The sequence below is a fragment of the Octopus bimaculoides genome, chromosome 10 (genome assembly GCF_046866305.1).
Source record: "Octopus bimaculoides isolate indiv1 chromosome 10, ASM4686630v1, whole genome shotgun sequence".
Lineage (NCBI taxonomy): Eukaryota > Metazoa > Mollusca > Cephalopoda > Octopoda > Octopodidae > Octopus > Octopus bimaculoides.
The window spans coordinates 17,566,496-17,585,686 of NC_142937.1; the positions used below are offsets into that span (position 1 = coordinate 17,566,496).

The 19,191-nt window shown below is 36.7% G+C and overlaps 1 protein-coding gene across 2 annotated transcripts in view; it reads right to left on the reverse strand.

The window, feature by feature from the left end:
- Positions 1 to 4,999: 4,999 nt before the first annotated feature.
- Positions 5,000 to 19,191, reverse strand: part of LOC106883988 (integrin alpha-9) — a 181,709-nt gene continuing 167,517 nt past the window's right edge. For both annotated transcript variants that reach the window (XM_014935149.3, XM_089358429.1), the window contains exons 16-20: positions 18,938 to 19,103; positions 12,703 to 12,810; positions 9,685 to 9,777; positions 7,728 to 7,838; positions 5,000 to 5,530 (exon numbers count right to left, since the gene is read on the reverse strand). In XM_014935149.3, the coding sequence (XP_014790635.1) occupies positions 5,390 to 5,530; positions 7,728 to 7,838; positions 9,685 to 9,777; positions 12,703 to 12,810; positions 18,938 to 19,103 (619 nt within the window). In that variant the 3' untranslated portion in view covers positions 5,000 to 5,389. The remainder of the gene's footprint in view (positions 5,531 to 7,727; positions 7,839 to 9,684; positions 9,778 to 12,702; positions 12,811 to 18,937; positions 19,104 to 19,191) is intronic.

Consider the following 19,191-nt stretch of genomic DNA (forward strand, 5'->3'; position numbering starts at 1 on the left):
AACAAAAAGAAAAATCTTTGAGTGAAGTTGGTATCTTCACATTCTTATTGGCATTGACTAAAGAACATTTGTTCTGTTTTTATTTAAATGAAGGCAAAGAGATTTGGGCAGAAATATTTATGGTGAAAAGCATTCTAGATTCTCAAAGGGTGGTTAATGAAATAAATAAAAATATTAATAATAATAATAATAATAATAATAATTTTTTTCTACTATTAGCACATGGCCTGAAATTTAGTGGGTGGGGATAAGTCAGGTACATCGGTTCCAGTACTCAGCTGGTATTTATTTCATCGAATTCAGAATATAAAGCTAGAAGAAATGTTGCTAAGTATTCTGTCCAGTGTACAAATGACTCTGACAGCTCACTGCTTGATGATGATGATGATGATAATAATAATAATCATCATCATTCTTTCTAATTTTTGGCATCAGGTCAGTAATTTTGAAGAGATAGAGAAGTTAATTATATTGCCTCTGTAGTTCAACTGGTACCTTTTTTTTTTTTATCGAACTTGAAAAGATGAAAGGCAAAGTTGACCTCAGTGGAATTTGAACTCAAAACATAAAGAGTCAAAAGAAATGCTGCTGAGTATTTTGTCTATCATGTTAATGATTCTGCCAGCTTGCTGCCTTAATAATAATAATAATCCTTTCTACTATAGGCACAAGGCCTGAAATTTGGGGGACGGGGGCCAGTTGATTAGATCGATCCCAGTACACAACTGGTTCTTAATTTATCAACCCCGAAAGGATGAAATGAAAAGTCAACCTTGGCAGAATTTGATCTCAGAACGTAAAGACAGACAAAATACTGCGAAGCATTTCGCCCAGCATGTTAACGATTCTGCCAGCTCGCCACCCAGCAGCCCAGCAGAGCTTGCTCTGTGAGGAGGGTGTATGATTCTTGCTATTTTGACACCGTATAGGAAGAAAAACAACACCTGTATAAAGGCTAATGAACTCTTATGAGGCAACAGCCACCAAAATAGTGTATACCTAAGAGGCAGAAGCAATCATGACTCTTGAACATTCCTTGGCGGAGATGGAAACTCCAAAAAGTAAACCAGGATTACAGGAATCCTGTATCCTAGGGTGGAGATCCTGTCAGTTATGGTGTCACGGGGAAAAAAAATTACTGGTGGTTGTGCAATCTAAAATTCACTAACCCTCATCGTGAGTGTTGAAATGTCAAATAAAAATAGAAATGAGAACAGCGTGAATGTGGCTGAAATGACTTGTGAAGGTCTCTTGTCCAGTGGGTGCCCCAAGGGTGAGCAACATGGGCCCAGTTATCATCAAGCAACTGCTAAAAGAAGGTGGATGAAAGAAATGAATGTGGCTGTAATGGAGTGCTTCTTTGTAGGTAATCCGAGAAATGACAATGAAGTACCCACTAGGGGATATAAGAAAAGGATGCACAGGGCATGGAGCTACAGAGGCCTATTTGAATTAAGTGAACAAAATTTGTGTGACCAAGCTAGAGCCATCAGAAAGAATGAATGGTTATCTCCAGTTGAACAAGAAAGCATTAAGAAATGGGTGTTTAGGGATAGTAAGACCAACGGTGAATGGAAGGATGAGGAAGAAAATGCAGATAGTGAAACTATAGCAGTAAAGTTAAAGGAAGAAAACGAGCATGAGGCTGAGATTATTGATCAGGAAAGCGATGAGAGAATCGAGGAACAGATATCCATTTTAAATGAAATCATTGATATTTGGACCTCTGGTGAACAGAGCTTTCATATGAGGTTTAAAAAAATAGACAGAAAGAAGTTAGGTTTGAAAGCCAAAGGTAAATGTCAACATAACCTGAAGGAGCCACAGTGGAAAAGGAGAATAATGCAGTCTATTAACAAGACCAGAAAAGATTAATATTCTGGAACAGAAAAAAAGAAATGAAGCTCAGTGAGAGAAATATGTTGAGCTAGAGAGGAAATATAGGATGAAGAATGAGGGAATCAATGTTGTGATTAAAGAATTAAAAAAGAGGTTGAAAGCTAAAGCACATAAAGAGATATGAACAGAGAATTGAGCAATACAGATTAAACAGACTTTTCGAACAAAATCAGAAACGAGTCTATCAGGAGCTGAATGTGAAAGAAAATGGTGAAAAAGCCATGTCAGATGCTGAAGAAAGCAAAAGATTCTGGGCAAACATATGGTCTCAAGAGAAACAACATGAAACTGAAGCAGAGTGGTTAAAGGCACTCAAAGAGAAGAGTGGAGAGTATCAGCAGGAGGATTTGAGAATAACTGAGGAGATGATTAGAGAATAGTGCAGGAGAATTCCTAACTGGAAAGCACCTGGCCCAGAGAGGGTTCAGGGCTTTTGGCTTAAAAACTTGACAGCTCTGCACAGGAGAATTGCGAGACAGCTGGACGAAATACTGAGCAGTGACATCCAAGTACCGGCCTAGATGACAAAAGGAAGAACAGTACTATGCCAGAAGGACCCAAAAGGGAATGCGGTTGGAAATTTCTGACCAATATCTTGTTTGCCACTGATGTGGAAACTGATGACAGCCATCATATTGAACAGCATCTATAAGTACCTAGATGAGAACAACCTACTACCAGTGGAACAAAAGGGGTGTAGATGTAAGAACAGAGGAATGAAGGATCAATTACAAATCGATAAGACTATCCTGGCTGACTGCAAGAAGGGACACAAAAATTTGGCAATGGCATGGGTGGACTACAGGAAAGCTTATGACATGGTCCCAATACTTGTGGATTATTGAATGCCTTAATCTGTTTAAGGTCTCCCACAATATCCTGAAGTTAATACAAAACTCAATGGTAACGTGGCGAACTGAACTCACAGCATGGGGAGATAAGCTGAGAGAGGTAAATATCAAAAGAGGAATCTTTCAGGGGGACAGTCTGTTGCCTCTCCTATTTGTTGTCTGCATACTGCCACTAACCAGTGTTTTAATAAAGATGCGTGTGGGGTACATGCTAGGCAGGGTGAAAGTAAACAACCAGTGGTTTATGGATTACCTAAATCTATTTGCTAAGATTGAGAAAAAAATTGAGTTTAGTGGCAACTGTGCAGATGATTAGCAAAAATATTGGCATAGAATTTGGGATTGAGAAATGTGGTGTAATGATTCTCAAAAGGGGGAAAATCAGTAAAAGCCATGGGATCAAGCTGGAAAGTGGTGAAACTATAAAGAAAGTCAGAGAGGAAGCATATAAGTACCTGGATATCATTGAAAGAGATAAGATGATTGAACACAAGATGAAAGAAATGTACAGGAAAGAGTATTTGAGGAGAACTCAGCTTGTGCTCCAATCAAAGCTAAATGGTCACTATAAGATTAGAGCAATTAACACATGGGTGGTTGCTTTGATGAGATATGGGGCAGGAATAGTATCTCAGAAGAAGCATGAATTACAAGAGATAGACCGGAGAACACGTAAATTAATGATAATGAACAAGGAACTACACCCCAAGAGTGATGTGTCACGATTGCATATAAAAAGGGATGAAGGAGGACGGGGATTGGTGTGTTGTGAAGGTTGTGTAAGGGAAGAGGAGAATAACCTGGTTTGGTATGTCAAGGGGGGGAAAGAAGAAATGATTGAAGCAGTGAAAATGCAGGGAACCTTAAAAGTGAACAAAGCCGTAGATCTAGCACTATTTAAGAAAGACCCGAGAGAGCAGATGAAGAAAATTTGGCAGGACAAGAAAATGCACAGTCAGTTCTTGAAGAATAAAGATGAGATTGATTGGAATAGAACCTGGCAATGGCTGCAGAAACGAGGCTTAAAAGGGCCCACTGAGGTATTAGTGTGCATCGCTTGAGAACAAGCTCTCAAAACAAACTACTCCAAATATCACACTGATAAAAGCACTGACTCGCCACAGTGTAGGATGTGCTCTGAGAAGGGTGAATGTATAAACCATATTGTTAGTGAATGCTGTAATGCTTGCACAATGCGAATACAAAAGGAGACACAACAACGTGGCCAGATATGTCCACTGGTTGTTGTGCAGTAAAGCAAGCCTCGAGAGAACCGAACAATGGTATGAACATAAGCCAGAGGGAGTAATGGAAAATGAACATTACAAAATACTCAGAGATTTTAACATACAGTGCAACCAAGTCATAGAGGCGAGACGGCCAGATATCGTGATCATCCATAAAGATGAAAAAGAACCAAAGAAAATAGATGTTGCAATACCAGCCACTGCGGGATGAGATAGGAAAATTATGGGGCATGATGAAAGTAATGGTGATATCGGTGGTAATTGGAGCATCAGGAGCAGTTTCCAAGGGCTTTGAATATCATATTAAGAATATTGGAGCTGCTGTCAGGCTCAAGGTGATCCAGAAGATGGCATTGTTGGGTACAGCTCGCATTCTAAGGAGTATTGTCTCTTTGAGTCACTGGAGAAGGCACTACTTGAAACTTTTGGTGATTTGTTATTGCCTGCTTTCAAGTAAAGAATAACCGGTAATTAAGAACTATCCGAGAGTCTTTCAGAATAATAATAGTAATTATAATAATAATCCTTTCTACCATAGGCATGTGGCCTGAAATTTTGAGGGAGGGGGTTAGTTGATTACATCGTTCCCAGTGCTTGACTGATACTCGTTCTATCTTCAAAAGATGAAAGGCAAAGTCAACCTCGGCGGAATTTGAACTCAGAACATTAAGACTGGCCATTGAGCATTTCGTCCTGTATGCAGGCAACTGTGAAAGCTTGCTACCTTAATGATGGTCTCAAATTTTCGCACAGGGCCAGCAGTTTTCCAAGGGGAGTGGGAAATCAATTATATTGACCCCAGAACTTGACTGGCACTTATTTTATTGCCCCCAAAGGGTGAAAGGCAAAGTTGACCTCAACGAAACTGGAACTCAAGTGTGCTAACGATACTGCCAATTAATAATGATGATGATGAAGAATTTTCAAGTCATTTAAGGAATGGGTTCTGTCACAGATAAAATATTTTTAGAAACAATTGGTAAATAAATATTTAAAAAGCAATTTTAAATTAATATTTCTATTTTTTAAAATGAAGGCAAAAGTTTTATAAAAAAAATTATTAATATTATTATTGTTATGCTTTCATATTATATATGTGTTAACACACACACACACACACAAACATACGTTTCTCTCCTCTCTCTCGCTCTAAATTCGAACTGCATTTTGACAGTTTTTCTTTGTAATACATATCCTTACATTCTTATTTGGTAACAGACATGATTCTTTTTGAAATGGAATATAATTTTAACCCCCTCCCCCACTATCCTCACTCAAACACACAGACCAATACAAACTTATACACACACTGCCAACCATGTACTTAAAACGCAAAGTACACACACATGTACACACACAATATACACATTAATTTAAATAATGAGTATAAGGCTATAAAAAATTATCATCCGCGTTTGTCTTTTTTTCTGGTTCAACATTATTTTCTTCTGGTTCATTTGATAACTTTTCACTGGCAACAAAAGACTTCTCATCTTCATCACGATTGACTTTATTGCGCTTGAAGAATCCAAGCTATTAAAAGAAAAGAGGAAGTTCATAAATATCAAGTTTATATAAAGCAAATGGACATTAAATGATAGTGATGATGGTGATGATGATGATGATGATCTTACATGCTGGCATGGATTTGAGGCTTTGGCAGCATCTGACAAGTATGAGGACTGCATTGTGTTCCAATGCCTGCTTTGGCTCGGTTTCTACAGCTCATTACCCTTCCTAATGCCAACCACTTTACAGCATGTAAACTGGGCGACAGTAATACAAAGTGACTTTATGTTAGAGGATTAGGCTAAAATATGATCCAGCTTATCTCTCACCTCCTTCACTCATGTGTGTGTGTGTGTGCATGTGTGAGTGTGTGTGTGTGTTCTAGAGGTTGGGTGTGTTGCACTCACAATCCTAAGATCCTGCACTGTGTGCTTGAACAAAACACTTCATTTCACGTTGCTTCTGTCCACTCAGCTGTTAATGGGTAACCCTGTGACAAAGGAGCTATACAATCAGGGAAAATTTTGGCCTGCTCGCCAAGCCAAGCAGGGTGACGAAAACAATGCAAAGTGCATTGTGGCCAGTGATGTATAACAACATCCAATAGCTGGGTTGGTCATATATATTTGTAGTCTTGGAAGTTACATGCTGACCTCACAAGTGCTGGTGGCACATGAACAAACAAACCCAGAACACACTGTAAAGTGGTTGGTGTTAAGAAAGGCATCCAGCCACAGAAACCATTCCAAAGCAGACACTGAAGCATGAGTTAGCGGACATGTTGGATCCTGTCAAACTGTCCAATACATTCCAGGGTGGAATACGAACAATAAATTCTTTTACTCTTTTACTTGTTTCAGTCATTTGACTGTGGCCATGCTGGGAAACCGCCTTTAGTCAAGCAAATCCGCCCCAGGACTTATTCTATCGGTCTTCTCTTGCTGAATTGCTAAGTTACAGGGACATAAACACACCAGCATCGGTTGTCAAGTGATGTTGGTGGGGGGAACAAATACAGACACACAGAAATACACACATATATATATATAAATATACGACGGGCTTCTTTCAGTTTCCATCTACCAAATCCACTCACAAAGCTTTGGTCGGCCCGAGGCTATAATAGAAGACACTTGCCCAAGGTGCCACGTAGTGGGTCTGATCTCAGAACCATGTGGTTGGTAAGCAAGCTACCTACCACACAGCCACTCCTGTGCCTATAGCCACTCCTGCACCCATTATAAATGATAATGATGCTGATTATGTACAGGGTGTTTGGCTAAAATTTGATGATTTTTTTTTGTCTTCTTTTTTCAAGAACAGATTTGTGTATTAGTGAAGAATCCATGGTGTTGGAGAGCATAAAGATTAAAGTTGTAGATGAGAAAAAGTCAGCTGGAAACCATCTGAATATTGGAAAAGAGTTACCTGTATCGCAATAATTTGTGCCAGGTAGCAAAATGTCGATATAATGACTGCTGTTCAGTGCTCTGTGAACACTGTAAAGGCTAGGCATAATATGGACAGCTGCAGTGGAGAAGACAAAGCTGTAGCCAGCAGAAAGGAGGGTCTCTGGGAGTATCTCCAGTGAGGTTGATATCATGCTGTTCCATATCTTTGAACAGGGCCTTAGGCTCAATTCAGATGGCTATGCGAGGCTGCTGGAGACTGGTTAATCCCTGACTGGAGACAGTTTCTGCTGGAAGACAATATGTATAGCAGCAGGATTTGGCTCCTTGCCATCCCACCGGAAAAAGTCAGAAGTGGTTGTCAGAGGATTTTTATGACTGCACTAGCTCCAATTTCTGGACTTCTAATTCCCCTGATCATAATTCCATGGATTACTATGTATGGGATGTGGTTGAGAAAGACACCAACTGCTCTGCCTGCCACACCAAGGCACAGCTGATATTCTGAGGGACACAGTGAGGAATGCGTATGCCAGTTTCCAGAGCCATTTTTGAGGCCATGGTGGAAGTTAGGTCAGCTGCTCTGGGTCAACTGTTATCTCTCTCAGCCATATTCATCATCTTCTTCATAATCTATTTGTTTTTTTTTTTAATATTTTTATTTTTGGATAAGATATTGTGTTTCCTTTTCCTTTTATGCATGCTGTCATAAAATAGTGATCAAGATGATGATGATGAAAGAATGAATGAAAACAATAAATCATTAAAAAGAGGTAAAAAAAAAAAGAAAAAGGTAGATTAAAGTTACTTACCCACCAAAACAAAACAATACAGAGAGCAAGAATTAAAATGCCACCAAGTATACAAAGAAGAATAATCCACCAGGCAATAGGTTCAGCTTCGACTTGGAAGACAGTTTGCACCTGTTTTAAAAAGAAAGAAATAAAAAAGAAAGAAAATGAAAATGTGTAAAACAACAGTTATGTAACGAAAAATATTTGTTTTAAAGTTTAATCCTTCAGCATTTAAAGCAACCCTGTCTGGCCCCCATCTGGCCCATATATTCCACAAGTTTTATGTTGAAACTGACCAGATCCAGCCTCTCACACCTACCTTACAATGTTAGTCTAAAAATAAACAATCAGATCATAGAAACCTCAAGGCTATTTAGATAATACATGATTAATTTTCAAAACTGTAAATAAATAAATATTACATTTGATAAATTGATCTGAATGCTCAAGAGCTAAATTTTGATTTTAAAAAATAGTCGATACATTTTAGGTTATTTCATAAAATTATTAATGACAGAGTGCACATTGTAAATGTGTTATACATTATGAATTAACACAAGCATGGCTGAATGGTTAAGAAATTTTCTTCACAACCATGTGGTTTGGGATTCAGTCCCACTATATGGCATCCTGGGTGAGTTTCTTTCACTATAGTCCCAGGCTGACCAAAGCCTTGTGAAGGGATTTGGTAGATAAAAGTTGAAAGTAGCCCACCATAGTTATATCATCAATATCTATCTATCTATCTATATATATATATATATATATATAAAAGTAACTATATGAAAGCATTATTGCTGTTAAAAACAGTAATAATGAGGCAGTTAGCAAGCTTTCAACCTTAATAGGTATAATATTAAATATTTGAATAAAAGAAGGGTAAAAATACCGCTTGACAAAAATGAAAGTGAAAGCTTCAAAAATCACCAATCCTATCGTAGTTTTTGAAGCTTTCACTTTCATCTTTGTCAAGCAGTATTTTTACCCTTGTAATATTGTAATATTTCAGGATGGTCATTTTTTTTTTTTTTTGTTGCCAAATACATCTGTGACCTCTTCAGCAACTCTTTCTATCCATGTGTATCCTCCTGCTCTGCCTAGTCTACAAATGTGTAATGAACGATTTCCAGACAGTGGACATAAGATAAAAATAAGAACAATAATAAACAATTGAAGAATAAATATATAGAGAATGTGTTTATTTGGCAAAAAAAAAAAAAAAAATGACCATCCTGAAATATAACAATATCTGTTTCAACACACAGTTTCACATCAGGAATCTTGCAACACAATTTCACAAATGTACTGGCATTAGGAAGGGCATCCAAACATAGAAACCATGTCAAATCAGACTGGAACCTGGTGCAATTCTCTGGCTTGGTAGTTCCAGTCAAGCTGTCTAACCCATGCCAGCATGGAAAGCAGACGTTAAATGACAATGATGATGATAATGTGTGTGTGTGTGTGGATGTAAAGCAAGTATCACTGGCATACAAATGGTGTCCTTTATTTCCAATCTTCTGTGGAAAAACAGGTCCAGCCATTGGGGAAATATTATCTTGCATGGAAAAGGGTTGGGGTTGGTGACAGGAACCTGGCATCTGGTTGTAGAAAATCTGCTTCAGCAAATTCTGTCTGAACCCATGAGCACGGAAAAGTGGACGTCAAATACAGGGAGGAAGAAGAAGAGGGAGAGGAAAGAGAAGAGGGAGAGGAAAGAGAAGAGGATGAGGAGGCGGGGAGGATGAGGAGGCAGGGAGGAGAGGGATAGGAAGAGGGGACAAGGAAAGGAGGAGGGAAGCGAAGAGAAAAGGAGAAAGGAGGAGCAGGAAGAAGACAATGACGACCACTTATAGACACTTCTGGTATATTGAAAACACAAACCCTAGACAGGCTTGGCTAAATACTCAATCATTCCTATCAACACCTTGACCTTGTATAACATGAACCTTCTTTTACAATAAAATGCCCTTACTGATATCTTCCATGGCCATTGATTCTTATCAGGAATGTATAGTCGATGATCTTTTCTAGCCAAAACAGCTTTCGTCTCCAGATATTTTAAGTCCTGAAAAACAAAGAATACAAAGTGACATTTCAAAGAATTCTGCCTTAATTATGAGGAATAAAACAAGTGGAAGTTTTTACTTTTACCATATATTTTATTGGGTTGTCCAGAAAGTTTGTGCCAATTTAGAGTAGCTTACCTTTCGACTTATATGCCATGAAACCACCTCAGTTCTGGGAAGAGGGTATTTTCAAGTTGAAGGAAAGATGGAGACGCATTGTGCAACAAAATGGTTCATATTTGGTTGATTAGAAATGTAATGCCAAGTATTTATTGACCTTTTTCTTTCCTTTAAAAATTGGTATGAACTTTCCGGACAACCCAATAATATTTCATGGACCCTTTCTTTGGATTTCCTGAAGAAAGGGGTCCTAAACCCCATACAAAATATAAGACTTAATAGATACTATATAAACTGGCACTTTGCTGACTGTGATGACAAGAGTTTCAGTTGATCCTCCCAATGGAACAACTAGCTCTTGAAATTAACATGCATGTGTACCTTTAAAATAATTCTCAGGAAGATTCAGCATGACACAGAATGTGACAAGACTGGCCCTTTGAAATACAAGTACCACTCATTTCTGCCAACTCAATGGAATGGAGCAACAGAAAATAAAGTGTTTTGCTTAAGGACACAATGCTCTGCCAGGAATTGAACTCACAGCCTTACAACATGAAACAAATATCCTAACCACAAAGCTATGCATCTTCACTGTGCATTATTTCATGTATTATATAAAGTAATGTTTAAATGACTGACTTGTCATGCTAACCTGGGTAGGGCATGTCTAACATAGCATATTAACCCTTTTGTTACTGTATTTATTTTGAGATGCTCTGTGTTTCTTTCAATTACTTTAAATGTAACAAAGAATTTAATAAAATAACTTAGTTATCATTCAGCTAGTGTTAGGAACATAAATTATAACTAAGGTTTGGTGGAAGATTTTAATTCAAAACTTATGAAAACGAGACATTTGTACTCAGAGCCAGAGCTGGTTTCAGCCAGGTTGGTAACGAAAGGGTTAATACTTATGTCTTTATTTATCTTAAAAAAGAAATATGATGCTGTTGATGGCAATGAAGCAAGCTTGCTTCACTGGTATAGTGAAGATCACTTTGGGGAAGACTTTTTTAAGAAATGGAATTTTAAAAGTTGATCATTTGAATTTTTAAAAGTAACAAAATTTTAAATTCTGTGAATCCCCCAAATTTTGAAGTTTGTGAGCAGCAAAAGGTTTATGAAATAATTAGCTGATGTACCAGGAAATCGGAGCTTATCCCTTGGTTCCGTTCTCATAATTGTTTCGCTAATCCAATAACAACAATACAAAGTAGGTACCCTTAAAACAGTTTTTGTGCATTTACAGAGAATACCGAACTGTCTTACACAGGATCTTGCCTTTAGGAATTCCCAATAAGTTATGAATACCTAAATTGTTAAGTCAGTTATGTAATAACATGAAATTAGTTACATGATAGTAAGAATTCAAATAAAGTAGCCCCAAAAAGGGTTTTAATGCGTTCCTATAGTATACAGAACATAGGAGGAAATACTAATAAGGTATGTATACTAAAATTGTTTAGGAAAATACTATTTACTAGTTTAAGGGTTGTACTGGATAAATTGCGAAAATAACTCTAACAGTTCAAATACTAAGAATTAAGCATACTCAATTTCATTTTAACCAAATAATTTAGGAAAATGAATGGGTTATTTCCCTTGGCTATATATAAGGATCCCTTCCAGTGGCCCTATTATCGATTTTTTTCAACAATCTGAGTATGCCATGAGGTTTCCAGACATGAATTCTACTCACACATCAAGATTCATCAAAATCAATAAAACGATGTAGGAGGAGTTAGTTAACAACTCCACAAACACACCCACAGACAGAATTTCCCACATATGCAATAGATAAAGATGGAATTCATAGAAACATTATGGCTATAGCAGTAACATGATACAGTACCAATGTGCATAGAGTACTAATAACCATGAATTAGTAACAGGCATAGACTACCAGTATAAACAGAGTTCCCACTTTTCTATCTTGATTACATCAACTCCTCTCCTAAAGATTCCACATTGATTGTTGTGAGTTAAGTCATGCTTGACTGAGCAGACCCATAATCAAAGGATTTCCTTTTGTGTCTGTCTCCATTTTTATTCTGAGATATTATACAAAGACCAAATTTTCTTAAGCATTCTTTATGTCCTAAAAGAGTAGGATGTGATTTTAAAGAGATTTGGCTTCTTTTTCTAGAAGGTTGAGAAACCCAGTAAAAAGTTCCACAGCCGACTTCTTCAAAATTAACCGTCACACCATATTGCCATAGATTAAATGTCAATTCTGCCAGAGTCTCAGTAACGAAGTAATGAACTACACTTGTAGAAAAAGCAGATGCAGCTGATTCTGTGCATTAGTTTGCCTGCACTCATTACTCTTGAACTGTATATGCAACTATTTATTGTTTTGCTTAGGAGCCAAGGCAGAGGGTAAAGCTAGGCCCAGTGGCCCAGGTCTGAGAGGGTTAATTTCTTATCTAGGTCCAAGGACAAAGTTCCACAAAGGTAGAGAATTGGGTAAAGTGTTTAACTCTTAACATCATGTTGGAATTTTTTCTAAGTTAAAACCTCAGTCTTGTAATGATTCTGTTACAGAAAAAAGATAAATGATAGATGGGATCAGAGTTGTCTCCTTTGTATCAGACAGTTCCTCAATTCTTTAATAATACAATTCTTGTGATATCATGACTATTCAAGACTGGCTGACCAAAGTCTTGTGTGGTACTGTGTCTTACAGGAAATTAAGAGTTAATCTCATGTTAATGTTCTACACTTTATATCAACTCATCACTCTGATTTATCACCGTAGGAAAATTTTAATACTAATAAACTCAAAGAGAAAATCAACATACCTTTTTTACCGAATGAATTTTTTCATTGACACTAAAAACAATGTCAATTTGTCTATTAAATCCTTTGCTTATGTTTCCCAAGTGGAATGAAGTGGGACAAGATGGATTCTGAAATATTTAAATAAAAAATACAAACATTAGATTGACAGATTTAGCACAACATTTCATAGTTAATTAAAATATTGGTGTACTTTTTAATGGGTTTTAAATGCAAGGATTGCATACTGGAGTTTCAAAGCAATTTTGTGATTCACCTTAGCCTCATTTCAAGCACCTTTTATACCGTTTTCCTACTGGAGAGCTATACAGAATGGCTACTAACACTAAGCAGCAGTGTTACGATAAAGCAGTTGTATACTGTCAACTCAATGTGACAGTCCCAATAAGGTAATCAAACTGCTGCTATTTAGCCCTAGGAAGCTGGACCACTTCCTGTCGACCTTGACACTGCTGCTTAATTCTCTCTGTGAGATTTATAATTAGATCATTTTTAATTTTATAATCAGTGAATGTGTTTTCACTAAAAATACATATATTTGTGAGGGTTTGACATGCATTTTCAACCAGCTAGTGTTGCTACTTCAGGCTGATGAGGAGCAATGACTCAGAAACATGTCCCTGAATGCACACTGAGGTGGGTGGGCGTGCTTGTCTTCCCCTCGCATATATAAGGACACAGGAAATGTGTCAAGGCCGACAGGAAGAGGTCCAGCTTCCTAGGGCTAAATAGCAGCAGTTTGATTCCCTTATTGGGACTGTCACATTGAGTTGACAGTATACAACTGCTTTATATATATATATATATATAGATGCAGGAGTAGCTGTGTGGTAAGTAGCTTGCTAACCATCTACATAGTTCCGTGTTCAGTCCCACTGCATGGCACCTTGGGCAAGTGTCTTCTACTATAGCCTCGGGCTGACCAAAGCCTTGTAAGTGGATTTGGTAGACGGAAACTGAAAGAAGCTCGTTGTATATATATATATATATATATATATATATATATATATATATATGTGTGTGTGTGTGTGTGTGTGTGTATGCATGTGTATATGTTTGTGTGTGTTCCCCCACCAACATCGCTCGACAACTGATGCTGGTGCATTTACGTTCCCGTAACTTAGCAGTTCAGCAAAAGAGTCTGATAGAATAAGTACTAGGCTTACAAAGAATAAGTCTTGGGGTTAATTTGCTCGACTAAAGGCAGTGCTCCAGCATGGCCACAGTCAAAATGACTGAAACAAGTAAAAGAATAAAAGAATATATATATATGTATGTGTGTGTGTAGTATGTATATATCTGCATCTGTATCTGTGTACCTTTGTCTTGACATCATGTGATGATTGTAAACAATCACCATTGTTATACAAGCAGCATTGTTCATTTCTAGTTTTCCATGCAAAAAAATGTCTGGTCATGGAGAAATATAAACTTGCTTGGAAACAGGTGATGATTAGTGACAGGAAAGGCATCCAGCTGTAGAAAACTTGCCTCAACAAATTCTATCTGACCCATACAAGCATGGAGAGGAAGACATTAAAACAATAACAAAATTGAAACCATTTCAATAATCATGCCATTTCCTTTGTTTAAAAATATATCAATGTTTTACATGATGTGATAAGATAAAGGTTTATATATATTAAGACACAGATATACAATCTGATCTTAATGATCTATATATAGACCACTGATAGTAGATGCAGTTTTTGTAATAAGACTTTTTGCATAAATGTTGTAGTTATGGGTGTGCTGTTAAATATAGTAAGACAGTGATGCACAGGCATAGGTGCATGGTTAAGTATCTCACTTCCCAACCACACAGTTTTGAGTTCAGTTCCAACCCATGGTTACTGAGGAAAGTGTTTTTTATGACAGCCCCGATCCATCCAAAACTTGGTGAGTGGATTTCATAGAAAGAAACTGAACAAAGCCTATTGTGTATATAGTAACAAACTGATGAAAAGAAATCCTTCAAAGGGGTGTGTTAAACATCTAATTCCCTGGTACTTCAGTTGGATACCATATAAATATTGGTATAATTCAATAATAATGATAAATTAAATATAGAGATATTCTATTGACATTCAATAATTTATTTATATTACAATATTACATTAAATACTATGAATATAAAATATAACATAACATAATATTATATAACATAAATAATTATAAAAACCATAAAAGGCCAACAAATTGTTTCGACTTTTGTATATTTTTTCTGATATGCATAATCACAGTTCCATTATATATATATATATATATATAGTTCAAAAAAACAATAACAAAAAAACAAAAAAACAACAAAGTGAGGACGTGATATGGATAGTATTATTGGACGCTCAGGAAAGGAAAGAGAGTGTGTATGACGTTTCGGGCGTAGCCCTTCATCGGAAAGATGGAAAGTTCGGAGAATGGAAGAACGGAGAAAGAGGAAAATGGTACCGATGCCCACGAGGTTACATTATGAAAAGACCGGAAGAGGAGGTGGTGGGGGAAAAGTTCTTTCTAAGATAGGAGAGTGAAAAAGGGAGATGAATCTGTGCGTGTGCGAAAGTCTGCGAGTGTGTGTGTGATAACAGAACGTGTGTGTGCGTATGTATGTGTGTGTGTGTGTGTGTGTGTGCATGGTTTGGTGGTTTATCTGTTAGTGTGTTTGTGTGTGTGTGTGTATGACGTAGTGGAAGAAATTAGTAGCAGGACTGGTTAGTGGACGCTATAGACAGTGTAGGTAGAAGGTCAACAGGTGGTTATTTGAGTGTGTGTGTGTTCGTATATATATATATATATATATATAGCCACTTCAGGAACTGTGATTATGTATATCAGAAAAAATATATATAAGTCGAAACAATTTGTTGGCCTTTTATGGTTTTTATAATTATTTATTGTATAATATTTTAATATAAATAAATTATTGGATTGTCAATAGAATATCTCTATATATATATATTAAATTATCTATTGTGTGTGTGTGAGTATATATATATATATATATATATATATATATATATATATATTGCAGATAGAATTATAAGCCTCCACTATGTATAGACTATAGAAAATAGTTTAATATTAGGGCATATAAAGAGAAAAAAATGGATATTTGTATGCATGGGTTCATTTCTCCTATGCATTAATGTCATTTCCAATCTTCCATAAAAACATATCTGGCCATGGGGAAATATTACTTTGCTTGGAAACAATTGAGGGTGGGCAACAGGAAGAGCATCTAGCCGTAGCAAAATCTGCCTCAATGAATTCTGTCTGACTCATACAAGTATGAAAAAGTGGATGCTAAAAACTATGATGATGAGGATGGAAACCAAGGTGCCACATAGAAGGCACTCAGTACATTTTGTGGAGTAGATGACATTAAGAAGAGTATCCAGCTACAGAAATCAAGCCAAAACAGAGTACAGAACTTGGTGCAGCCCCTGGCCTTGCCAGCTCCTGTCAAACTGACCAACCCATGCCAGCAATGGAGAACAGACATTAAATGTTGATGATGATGATGATGATGATGATGATATATATATATATATATATGCTTCAGTCATTTGACTGCAGCCATGCTGGGGCACTCCATCTTTAAGTATTTTTAGTCGAATAAATCAAACCTAGTACTTTTTTTTAGGCCTGGTACTTTTTCTATCACTCTCTTTTGCCAAACTGCTAAGTTATGGGAACTTAAACACATCAACACCAGTTGTCAAGCGGGGAGAGGGACAAACATACACACATGATGGGCTTCTTTCAATTTCCATCTAACAAATCCACTCACAAGGCTTTGGTTGGCCCAAGGCTATAGTAGAAGACACTTGTCCAAGGTGTCCCGCAGTGGGACTGAACCCGGTACCATATGGATAGGAAGCAAACTTCTTACCACACAACCACACCTACACCTATATACATACATATATATACACCTACTTGATCTTATCTTATCACATTATGCAACACTGTTGAAGTGGTTTCATGGTAATTAAAAAAAAACTTAATGAGTCATCATTCTTAATTAGGCTACATTGAGCTATCAATCAACAGCTTATGTAGTAATTGGTTAAATGAATCCATAGTGTGAGTCACCTTCTCTCATTAGGGTTGTTGTTGTTGTTGTCATCATTGTTTAACCCCAGGTCATCTCTGACTGAGCAAGTGTTCCAGCTATAACAATTGTCATTTTTTTTTTATTTCCAGGCATAGTGTATCTAAGATCATATTTTCCAATATATCCTTCCTTTTTAAAGATCATAGGGAGTGAATTGAGGAATATCTGACTGCTATTTCTAATATGAGAACAACCACATAGAGGCTTTAATAATATCACTGGGATACCACTGGACAGCTATCAGTTTTCCCATAAGTAAGATGTTGTTTTACATTATATTAATGTCCAGATTCAGGCTTTGTAGTAATCCTCCATTTTTCTCGCTCGTTGCAGGAATAATTTAGTACATAAGGAATATGTAAGTTTCCAGGCAGGCAGTTAAGGGGTCAAAATTTTTATGAATTAATCGTGCATTAACTTGCAGCTTTGAGATTTCGATGATGTGATTGTTTATTTTTGCAATGACATTGTAGGGTAGCTGGACATGGCCAGTTTGAACATAAAATAGGTACAACACTCGGGTCAGATATGGTCACTTTAGATGCTGTTAAAGGGTTAAAACAGGTAAGTGTTAGTGACTAGTAGGGCACCTGTCTGTAAAACTATGCTTCAATAAAATGTATTCATCTAATCCATGCTAGCATGATAAAAAAGATGTTAAACAAATGAACAAACAAAATGATGAGCTTCCACACAGTTTCTGTTTACCAAATTCCATGAACCTACAGTTGAAGACATTTGTCCAAGGCATTTTGCTGTGGCTTCAAATGTGGAATCATGTGGCTTTATCCACAAATACTATTTATGTTATTTATCAGTAATATACTGGTATCTTATCCAGGGAGTGTTGCATCTCTCATCAGCAGAATAGCTTAATGCTTCAGGAAACTACACCATATGCCCACGGGCATATGGTGTAGTGGTTAAGAGTGCAGGCTACTGACCCCAAGATTTTGAGTTCGATACCAGGCAGTGACCTGAATAATAATAATAATAACTACAGATAAATACTAGTTTTGCAGATTTTTTTTTTCTTTCAAAAGGCAAAACTTCTATTTTAATTCAAAGCAGTCTTTGGACATATTGGAACCATGACAAACTTTTCGACCCCCACAAGCATGGAACAAGGATGTTAAATGATGATGATAATGATGACAAGAGATCCCCAACCACCATTATTAAAAGTACACGAGCACTCAGCCAGAATTTGAGAGATGTAGGGTTCGATTCTCTGTAGTAGCTTGCTGGTTACTTTTAAAAAAGGTGACAAGATGGCAGAATGCTTAAAGGCATTTCTTGACGTTTTGAGTTCAAATGTCACCAGGGCTGACTTTGACTTTCATCCTTTTGGGGTCAATAAAATAAGTACCAGTTGAACACTGAGGTTGATGTGATTTAACCGTGCCCCTGAAATTGCTGGCCTTGTAACAAAATTTGACATCAATATTAAAAAACACAAATAGATAGATAAACAAATACTATTGAAACTTGTGAGGAGCATTATGCTAATAATAATAAACACACGCACTGATTTGGTCCTTTATTGCTATTGTTAGTTAATGGGTTAGTTATTCCGTTAACCAATTTGTCAATTAGTCGTTTTTTACTAGTTTTTCAAACTTATATGTTAAACACTTTGGTCAACACAATTAATCATTCAAATGTTCAGTATTGTTAGTGTTGTCATTTCATTTTTTGTCATGGTGCCATGCAGTGTAACTGAACCCAGAACCATGTGGTTGGGAAGCAAGAGATTGCAACAATGTGATGAAATAGTTATTCGACAAAAAAGAAATGACAACATTAACAATACTGAACATTTGAACGATTAATTGTTTCACCAAAGTGCTTAACACATGAATTTGAAAAGCTAGTAAAAAAAAAAACGGCTGATCGATAAATTGGTTAACGGAGTAACTAACCCATTAATTAACAATAACAATAAAAGACTGAACCAGTGTGTGTGTGTTTATTATTACTGGCATAATGCCCCTCCCAAGGTTCAATAGTATTTCTTTCAACACACGAATTCACATCAAGAAGCTTGCAAACCAAACACAGATATGAACTATGATAAACAAATAAATAAACAAGAATCTCTGATCAGAGAAAGAAAGCCTTACCTTGCATATTCTTTGTATTAAATCAGGTTTGTCTCTGAGGAGGCTCGGCAATGTGACATTTAATGTAACTCCAAACAAAGGACTTGGCCCATGGTTGTATACAGCCAGCACATGAGTGACTGTTATGTTTTTAGTTTCCGAGCTCAAGAGATCAGGATTTGAGTTTCTAAGGAGACCAAAAATTGGATTTTATAAGTAATGAGCACAAACAATTTAGTTCAAAGTAAAAACAACAAATGAAATAAAGTAATTAA